We start from the raw sequence: 10,615 nt of genomic DNA on the forward strand, positions 1-10,615 counted from the left end.
TTACAAGCTCTGTAAGCCACTCATGCTCAGCATCATCAGGGTGATGAGAAGGCAAGATCTCACTTTGGTAAAAATGATGGTGTAGTTGAAGTAAGTGCTAGCAAATCCTAAAATGTCAAGTCCATCCAAGGAAATTAAACATGGTAGGAGTGAGGGTGGGGAAATGTTTTGGTTTTGTTTATGTGTATTATGGTTAGGGGTACTGGCTCTGGAGTCCATCAGATATAGATTTGAATCCCAGCTCCACTAATGTGTGACATTGGACCTGCCTGAGCCTCAGTTTCCTTGTCTGAAAATGGGCACAGTAAAAGAACCTCCCTTGCAGGGTTTTTGAAGGAATTAAGTGAGATAATAGAAAATGCTTAGCTTGGTGTATATTAATACTCAGTGTAAAGGTCAGCGAATGTACAAGGCACTGTTTCCCCCTCCAGGTGTTTACAATCCCGCTAAGGAGACAAATATGCAAAGTACCCACAATGCAATTACAGCTATATGTGAGCAAATGCCGCAGTGGTTGGGAAGGACATTATGAGCTGTGGGTGAGAGAGGTTGGAGGTTGGGCTGTCACAGGAATGATGTGAGAGCCAAGGTGTAAATTAGGAATAAGCATGACCCCGTGGTCTCATGAAAAGTATGATTTTCCCTTTAGCTCTTAGCTTTAAGAAAGGTCAGTGTCTTGAATGTGATTTGTATGTGCGTTTTTGTGCCAACATTTGTCCTGAGAAACAGCCTTTATTAAAATGTGTTTGTGTCGGGCTTCCCTGGTGGCGCAGTGGTTAAGAACCTCCTGCCAACACAGGGGACACAGGTTCGAGCCCTGGTCTGGGAAGATCCCACATGCCGCGGAGCAACTAAGCCCGTGTGCCACAACTACTGAGCCTGTGCTCTAGAGCCTGCGAGCCACAGCTACTGAGCCCGTGCACCTAGAGCCCGTGCTCCGCAACAAGAGAAGCCACCGCGATGAGAAGCCTGCGCACTGCGACGAAGAGTAGCCCCCGCTCGCCGCAACTAAAGAAAGCCTGCAAGCAGCAACGAAGGCCCAACACAGCCAAAAATAAAAATAAATAAATTTATAAAATATGTTCGTGTTTATTTTGCCAAGTCGGTTATACTGACTGAAAAGATGGCCTTCCCTCCCCTAGCATCATCATCAGGTTATATTAATTCAAAGCTTCTTCGGTACTTGAGTTCCTTTTGGGAAAGAGGGAAAGAAACGAGCTGGTGAAAGGTAATCATACGATTGAGGAAAGACAAGGTCATAACAAAGTCAAATATTCTTGACATGAAACTTATGAAAAAGCTCCTTACAGTTATGGTTCCTTTGTTGCCATGCTGTGTAGGGTCCCCCTCTAGAAATCTCTAGTCTGCAGTGGTGACGTTTCTCATTTCTTACAGAATTTATCAACTAAAGTAGAAGACAAGATGAAATGATCCGAGACCACATATACCCATACAGGGAAATTCTTCTGATATAAATGTGAATAGATGGGCTTGCACACTTTAATGTGCAAGAACACTTGTGCAGTCGCTTTGTTGGAAGAAGATGTGGTATCAGAGGGTCTGACAGATGCATGGAAGCCAAGTGGTGCTTCAGGTTATAACAGCCTCTGTGATCAACTTAAACGTCTTGGGTTTATCCGCCTCCCGCTCTAGACCGTGAGCTTCTCAAGGGCTAGCACACAGCATGGACCCTAGCAGGGACTTGATAAGTGTGCTCTACCACCAAACCCACTTTCTTTTCTTCGTTGCCGGAAGCAGCATGTCCCCAGTGGCCATTTTGAGCGCAAAGTGTTATTTTGAGATCTCTGGAGAAAGCGCTCCAGACCCTGCTCCAAATGTCTGAAACAAAAGGGGAGCTAAATCCCTTAGGGGGGGGTCTGGAGACATTCCCAAGGGAGGGAGGTGGGGGAAGGATGGGAAGGAGAGACTTGCGGAGTAACCCCCTCTTTTTGAGTCTGTTCCTTCTTTTCTAAGATGGTTGTCATTTTCAATAAGATTATGTTCAGATGCCATTGAAACAGTCTGATCACAATACTGCAAAAATCAGCTTCTAACTTTTGGGCTAAATCATTCTCCTTCATAAACCAGTCGTTGCCGTGCTCCGTCTGGCACCAAAACTTAATGTGGAGAAGCGGGTGGCAGTGGGAGATTTTTGAACTGGCTCCGTGCCCCACTGCTAAGCCTTCTGCCTGCTCTGCTCTCCCTCCCAGTGTGATACAGAAAGGATTCTGTGAAGCCAGTGTTCACTTCAGACTTGCAGAAGAGACATTCTTAGAATTCTTAAGAACTAGTTTCTAAAAGTCGAAAATTTACCAGCAAACGAGTGACCTTTGGTGTAATATCTAAGCAAAAGTAACCCAGGCTGGGGCCTCCCTGGTGGCGCAGTGGTTGAGAGTCTGCCTGCCAATGCAGGGGACACGGGTTCGAGCCCTGGTCTGGGAAGATGCCACGTGCCGCGGAGCAACTAGCCCCGTGAGCCACAATTACTGAGCCTGCGCGTCTGGAGCCTGTGCTCCGCAACAAGAGAAGCCGCGGCGATAGTGAGAGGCCCGCACACCTCGCTGAGGAGTGGCTCCCACTTGACGCAACTAGAGAAAGCCCTCGCACAGAAGAAACAAAGAGCCAACACAGCCATAAATAAATTAATTAATTAATTAAAAATTTTAAAAAAAGGCAAAATTCCTTAAAAAAAAAAGTAACCCAGGCTGATTTTGCACTGTTGACACGGAAATATTACGTGATTATGATTGCTTTTTAAAAATGCAATTGAAATGATACGGTTAAGTTTCTAATGAGAGCATAAACCGGCTTACCAGTAATGTGCGCTTGTAAATACATGAGTGGTTGGAGGGTTGACTGTATACCTGCATATACATATTTACATATCATTTTAGGGTCGCAAGCTTGGTTTTACATTTATACATACATAGTTAAGATGATGAAAGATCAGTCATCCTGTACAGTGGATGTACAGGGACTACCACAAAATCGTAAAGTCTTAAAGTGTTTGATGCTGTTAGTGACTCCCGGTAAGAATCCATTGCATCCTCTCTTTGTACCAAGAAGCAGACTGTAACCGAATCTGTACTGATGAGTTCCCTTTTTCAGTCTCTGTCCTTTCACTCTATGTTAGACATCAGAAAGTTATCTCCATTTGCGGAATTGTGCATTTCTTCACAATTTGAGGGTTTACATGTGGAAGTCTATTTAGATTTGGTCCGAGTGGCCTGAGTCTGGAAGAGTGTACTGTGTCCTGAACCATGGCACAAAGGTTGACATTTAAAACTTTATTTTTTGGGGATTAGGAAAATATTGACTTACTTTCCTTTGGGGGGCTAATATAAAGCTTACTGTTTCAATAAATGTATTTCAATGAAAGAGAGATTTGATTTGAAGAAAAATATGAAGTATATGATAGTGCAGAAGTTGTGGCAGAAATCTTGAAGATTGTACCATGAGTAAGTCGAGTTTGGGAGACACTTAAGAACAGAAAAAGGCTCAGTAGTTGGAAGACTTGGATTTGAATCCTGATTCTACCGCTAGATGTAGATAGCTGATCCTAAGCTCCGAGCCAGTTTCTTCATGTACAAAGTTGAAATGATAGTATTTTCCTTGTCTATTTGATGCGTTTTGGTTAAGAAACGGGTAGAATATATATTGAAAGTGTTTTCTTAAAGGCTGCAGAGTCATCTTGGAGTGAAACAACCACCAAAACCCTAATAATATGAGCAGCAAGTTATTTCAAGAGAGCTCAGGAATCAGTGAATGAGAACTTTCAAAGGCAAACCTTTTTTTTTTCCCCCTGCATGGTGAAAACTGAGTAGGTTCCAAATTTAGGCTGACGGTTTTCCTGTCACTACTTAGGAAGAGAAGACTGAAACATATGCTCGCTTCTCTCCAGATTATATAAATGCTTTTGCCTTTTACTTAACGCTGCTACAGAACTTATAGAAGGACGCAGTGGGACCTTGCTGTTATTTGGGTGTTTATGAACTACTGATTATTATTATTTTTAAAAATAAATTTATTTATTTTTGGCTGCATTGGGTCTTTGTTGCTGTGCATGGGCTTTCTCTAGTTGCGGCGAGCGGGGCCTACTCTTCGTTGCGGTGCGCGTGCTTCTCATCGCGGTGGCTTCTCTTGTTGCGGAGCACAGGCTCTAGGCACGTGGGCTCAGTAGTTGTGGCTCGTGGGCTCTAGAGCGCAGGCTCAGTAGCTGTGGCTCGTGGGCTTAGTTGTTCCGTGGCATGTGGGATCTTCCCGCACCAGGGCTCGAACCCGTGCCTCCTGTATTGCCAGGCGGATTCTTAACCACTGTGCCACCAGGGAAGTCCTAAACTACTGATTATTATAACACAGTTTTCTTGCGTTAGGAAAAAGCACCTTTTCAGGCCAATCAGTGCACGAACTGGCAGGAGGGCAGTGCCCAAATCTGAGAGAAAGACCCTTTTTGTGTGTGATGGAAGCTTTATTTCGGGTAACCCTGTAAGTCTGCTAATCAAATCATAAATCCGAATAGGAAAGTTAGATAAGGGTTATGTTCTAGACCGCCGGGCAGAGCTGCCATTAAGTCATGGTAATTCTAAAAGTCAAAGGTTTTCCTTGTCTCTGATGCCAGCAGAGTTACAGCTGAATCCTACTGACAGCTCGAATTGTGCTTTTAATTCCGGGGAGAGGGCTGGAGAAACAAATGGGGATTGGAGGCAGCTGGGGGATGGGAGGGGGCCCTTAATCCTTCTCTTTTTCTTTTTTGTAAAAATGAAGCCTGATTCACGGGCCTAGATCTTCTTCTAGGGGAAGATTTGTGGGACCCAGAATAGCCACCCCAGCTTCTTCTGCAGTTGAGCTACCCCTGACAAAGGAGTAGGAGTGAAGACCGAGAATGCTTAGTTGAATCCGTTTTCTATGAAAAATGAAACCTCGTTTTCTGTAACATGAATATGTGGCCTTTGAAACACAGGGAGAGCTGGAAGTTTCATTTTTAGAAGGCATATACTGTACATTTCAACAAGTGATTCATTTTGACGTATCCTTTAGCATAGTAATTTGACAACTAGGTTAGAAAGCTGAAGGAGGATTTTCTTTTTCAAAGTTACTTGGAGCAGGTGCCTGTGAAATTATTGTGCAGAGAAGATGAACAGATGCTAATTCAACAGGTTAAACAATGAAATTGGAGGACTGTTTTTGCAATCTGTATTGGGAAGATAGTTGGCACCGAAAGCAAAACTTTGAAATTCAGTTTCTAAGGTTTGCCTTTTTTTTTTTTTTTTTTTAATCGGGGTAGTTGTTTTACAGCGTTGTTAGTTTCTACTGTACAGCAAAGTGAAGTAGAGTTCCCTGTGCTATACAGCAGGTTCTCATTAGTTATCTGTTTTATACGTAGTAGTGTATATATGTCAGTCCCAATCTCGCAGGCTTGCCTTCTTAGATGGGGCTTTATTCACTTAACTTCTCTGAGAAATTGATCACAGACTCTAAGTGTTAGGGCTCAAGCTTCAGTCACAGTGTCCTTTCACTTGGGTCCACGAAACGTGGTAGATATGGGACAAGGGGGTCAAATGTTCCTATCAGAAAAATCTCTGAGTTCACAAAATAGAGGAGTTTTTTTTCTTTTATTTCAACTTGTTTTGCACGGGTATCCGTAGACGTGATAGGGATGATCTGCTTCATTTGATCTCATGGGTCAATAAATCCAAATTTAAGACTTGAAATGAAATATATCTTTGTTAGGATCTTTTTCCCCCAGATTTATTGAGATATAATTGAAAAATAAAAGTATATATTTAGAACGTACAGCGATTTAATATACGTATACCTTGGGAAATGATTACCACAATCGGAATTAATTAACACATCTGTCACCTCACATGGTTACCTTTTTTGTGTGTGTGAGAATGCTTAAGATATATACTCTCTTAGCAAATTTCAAGTATGTAATACAGTATTGTTAGCCATAGTCACCGTGCTGTACATTAGATCCTCAGAACTCACTCAACTTATAACTGAAAGTTTGTACCCTTTGACCAACATCTCCCCGTTTTCCCTCACCCCGCTGCCCTTGGCAACCACCATTCTACTTTTTTTTAGATTCTACGTATAAGTGATACCATACTGTATTTGTCTTTGTCTGGCTTATTTCACTTAGCATAATGCCTTCAAGATTTATTCATGTTGTCGCAAGCAGTGGAATTCCTTCTTCTCTATGACTGAACAGTATTTCATTGTATATATGTACACGTCACGTTTTAAAAATCCATTCCTCTCTTGATGGATACCTAGGCTGTTTCCGTGTTTTGGCTGTGGTAAATAATGCTGCAGTGAACATGGGAGTGCAGATATCTCTTGGAGATAATGATTTCTTTTCCTTCAGGTATGTACCCAGAAGTGGGATTGCTGGATCATATGGTAGTTCTAGTTTTAACTTCTTGAGGCACCTCTATACTGTTTTTGTCAGGATCTTTTAGACTTGTTGAACACTGATTCTCATTCCTTAGAGTGGTTTACTCTCACTAACTAATCTTACAGAGGAAACTCGGTGACGCCCTTCAGATATGGAACTGCGATATAGCTGTGACCATGTATAAAAACGGTTCTCAAAGGATGGTTTGGATACAGTATACTGGAGACTGCCTCAAATACTATGTACACAAATACAAATATAACCCCTATTCCATTATGCTGTTAAGTTTTAATATATCTTAAATTCAAGTTTTCTTTATACAGTTTTCATTATAGAATTATTAAGAAAAATAATTTAAGTAAAACATTATTACTAGAAATCAATAATATACTAGAAATCAATAATGCCTGGGTTTACAGTAGTGTGTTGAGACATGGCTCTGGTAGAATCTGAATATCTCCAAGTTCATTCAACACCAATGACTGGTTGTCTACTGAGTGCCAGGTACTGTTCTAGGTGCTAGGGTTATAGTGGTGAACAGATGAAGGGAAATCCCTGCCCTTAAACAGGCCGAGCCGTAAAATAGACAGTGTATCAGATCAGGGTAAATTCAGTGAAGGAACAGATGATAGGAAGGTAGGTGATGGGATCCTATTCCAGGTTCAGTACCTTGAACTTTAGTATCTTGCTGTATTTCTCAGGGGAGGAAAGGCTATATGAGGTGGAAAGAACAGAGCTTTGGAGTCACAGAATCAGGTTTGAATTCCAGCTCTGAAGGTGGGCAAGTTACGTAACCTGTTCTGAGTCCAGGATTTCTTCATCCGTAAAATGGGAACAAAGATTTAATCTATTTCATAGGGTTATTATGAGTCTTATGTGAAAAAATGTAGAGAAAGCACTTGGCACGGTGCCTAGTATCTAGAAAAGGCTCAGTAAATGCTGTTATCACTCTTATTAAATCAGTCACATCCTGGATTTCTCAGGGTCACTAACCCTGCTCCTTGTAACCTTGGCCTCGGGCTGGGGCCCTACTATCAATGGCCGGGTCACCTGGAAGTCCCACAGGGATCCCCTGACTTTGCTACCTGGAACCTCATCCTTTCATGCCCTGCCCATTGGATCAAGCATCTCCAGTACCCATGCCTGCCCCAGCTATTTGGAAACTTGAGATATCCTTTGGACAGCGTGCCTGGTACCAAGTAGGCACAGGAATGTTGCTACTTTTCTCCCCTTTAGTTACCCAGTGAATAGTGCATATTCAGTAAATATCAACTGACAGGCTTCCATATATGCCACTTTTTGTTTTGCCTTAAATTCAATAAATTGTTGGGAGGCACACGGATAAGCAGAGTACAGGGCTGTCTCTCCTGAACTCTTGTGTTTAGCAGAGAGATCTGTGTTTGTATGTATGTATTTGGTGTGCGGGTCTAATTATGGAGAATATTTCCCTCATAAAAGTGTCTCCTTTAATTGCTGAGTCTCAATAATCCCTTCTTTGGTGAAATAATGTATCTTTGACACATGACGAGGAGGAACTACTCCCTCGTGAGTTTGACAGTATTAACTTTCTTTTCGTCTCTCATTAAGGAAAAGACCAAAGTTGTTGAGCCCTTGGACTATGAGAATGTTATCACCCAAAGAAAAACCCAGATTTACAGCGACCCCCTCCGAGATCTGCTTATGTTTCCAATGGAAGATATATCTGTGAGTTCACAAGCACTTCTTTAAAGAACAAAACTGCATTTTTCAAGGCCGTTCGTAGAGCGAGGATGTTCTTTGTCTTCTAGATCTCGGTGATAAGTCGTCAACGCAGAACGGTGCAGTCCACTGTACCAGAAGATGGTGAGAAGAGGGCCCAGAGTTTGTTTGTCAAAGAGGTAAGAGGCTCAAAGGCCACAGAAGAAGATTCATCATTCATTCATTTTAAATATACTGTATTTAAAATACTCTTTCCTGGGGATATCTGTATGTGTATGGCTGATTCATTTTGTTGTGCAGTGGAGGCTAACACAACATGGTAAAGCAACCGTACTCCAATAAAATTAATTTAAAAATTAAAATAAATAAAATACTCTTTCTTTAGTGTAAATGGAAAATAAAATTACTAGAACTTAACTGACCTACATAACAAGTCTATATGATGTGATATAGAGGATACAATTTAAACACTTTCACAAGTAGCTTGTATTCGTAGTCTTTTTTTTTTTTTTAGAAGGCAAAGGACATTGTTTACTTTTATTTATTGATTTATTTATGTGGCTGCGCCGGGTCTTAGTTGCTGGCATGCAGGATCTTTCTTGCGGCATGCGGGATCTGTGGTTGCAGCATGCGCGCTCTTAGTTGCGGCATGTGGGATCTAGTTCCCTGACCAGGGATCGAACCCAGGCCCCCTGCATTGGGAGCGCGAAGTCTTAAGCACTGGACCACCAGGGAAGTCCTCTTAGTCTTTTTTTTTTTTTTATTTGAATACTCTTTGGACTTGGAGTCAGAGTGTCCAAGAGAACATGTGAATTGGTATTTATTGCCACCAACTGGTTTAGGAAGACACGGTTAATCCCCAAGGGAAGAGCCCAGTACCAACATTCCCCAAATGATTTGTAAAAGTCTGTCAGCCTATTACCGGACATAAAAAAAAGCAGATATACATGTACTTTTCCTACATTTCAAATTAAAGATTCTTATTTTCTTTCAGTGTATTAAAACTTATAGCACAGATTGGCATGTGGTAAACTACAAGTATGAAGACTTCTCTGGGGACTTTCGAATGTTGCCATGGTAAGTTTAGAATTTAAGGGAAACTTTCAAGAGGAGAGTTATTAAACATTTTACCTTTTTTCAAACCATTTGTGAAGCTTCTCAATTATAATATATAATAAAGCAAAACCTCAAAACACCCAGCATGTTTGGTAAATGTATTTTGGGTAATTGGATATATTTTAGCTTTGCTCACTGAAATTTTTTCCAAGATGGACGAGTTCACTTTTTGGCTTTGGCACATCTATATTGACCATAAAATCATCTTTCTTTGATTCTGGATAATGTAGTGAGCATTTTCTAGTGCTGTCAGTGAAGAAGCTAGAAGACATTTGGCTCAGGTTGATGGCCCCAGACATCTCTCGACAAAAGTACATCTCTTTGAGTTGCGTTGAAGGGCAGCCGTGAGCGCCCCGGCCCAAGATCCAGACTGTCAGGGTTCAAATCTTATTTCTACCACTTCCTAGCTGGATGACCTTGGGCTAGTCACTCAGTCACTTGAACCCTCACTTTTCTCCCCTTTCTCATCCGTAATACTATTAACCTCACAGGATATCGTACGGGAGATGTTTTGGAGAAATAAGACTTGGTGTAGCCTTTTGTAGTTTTCAAGGCACTTTCCCAGACGAGAAAACTGAGTCTTGAAGATGTCCTGTAAAGCTGATGCTCAGTCCAGGGTCATACAGCAAACAGACGGAAGAGCCAGAATGACCTGATGTTGCTTTTAGGCCTGGGAAAGATAAGGTCCCACCACCAGTGACAGCTCTGGCACACATTCCTTGCAATTTCTGCCGTTTGGGCTTAGTTACGTCTTTGCTGCTGGCTGCACGTGTGGGAGTCCTTTTACAAAAGGTAATGCAAGTTTAGTCATAGGGGAGAATCTGACTTCGGAAAGGAGAAAACAATTTCTCCTTCTTATGTCTTGGCGTTTCCGTGGTTGTGAAAGAGAGAAGTCTACTCATCTTGCTTTTTTTTTTTTTTTTTTTGTCCTGCTTAGTGTCTAAGACAACTCTCTTGTATTTTCAGCAAATCTCTGCGACCGGAAAAGATTCCCAATCATGTATTTGAGATTGATGAGGACTGTGAGAAGGATGAGGTAAAGATGGGGGCAACTGCGCTGGTTTCTTCAAGATCACTTCTGCTGAGAGATTTCCCTGAGAAGAGATGAGGGAAAGAATCGTTTTTGAATGATCCGGGGCCAGCTTTCAAGCTGACGAGTGTCTTTAAAAAAATTTTTTTTTTTAGGGGGCTTCCCTGGTGGCGCAGTGGTTGAGAGTCCGCCTGCCGATGCAGGGGACGCGGGTTCATGCCCCGGTCCGCAGGGGACGCGGTTTCATGCCCCCGTCCGGGAAGATCCCACATGCCGCGAAGCGGCTGGGCCCATGAGCCATGGCCGCTGAGCCTGCGCGTCCGGAGCCTGTGCTCCGCAACGGGAGAGGCCACAGCAGTGAGAGGCCCGCT

General features: G+C 42.3%; 1 protein-coding gene across 7 annotated transcripts in view; it reads left to right on the forward strand.

Annotated features, from left to right (window-relative positions):
- Positions 1-10,615, forward strand: part of DOCK11 (dedicator of cytokinesis 11) — a 217,683-nt gene that overhangs the window by 32,838 nt on the left and 174,230 nt on the right. For 6 of the 7 annotated variants that reach the window (XR_003796312.1, XM_029240008.1, XM_029240010.1 and 3 more), the window contains exons 2-5: positions 7,988-8,104; positions 8,188-8,277; positions 9,093-9,175; positions 10,181-10,250. Coding sequence is in view for 6 of the 7 variants with exons in the window: in XM_029240008.1 (XP_029095841.1) it covers positions 7,988-8,104; positions 8,188-8,277; positions 9,093-9,175; positions 10,181-10,250 (360 nt within the window). In the remaining variant the exon portion in view is untranslated. The remainder of the gene's footprint in view (positions 1-7,987; positions 8,105-8,187; positions 8,278-9,092; positions 9,176-10,180; positions 10,251-10,615) is intronic. The other variant, XM_029240012.1, reaches the window with a different exon arrangement.

Source organism: Monodon monoceros, unplaced genomic scaffold (genome assembly GCF_005190385.1).
Source record: "Monodon monoceros isolate NGI ecotype Baffin Bay Population unplaced genomic scaffold, NGI_Narwhal_1 Super_Scaffold_22, whole genome shotgun sequence".
Classification (NCBI taxonomy): Eukaryota; Metazoa; Chordata; class Mammalia; order Artiodactyla; family Monodontidae; genus Monodon; species Monodon monoceros.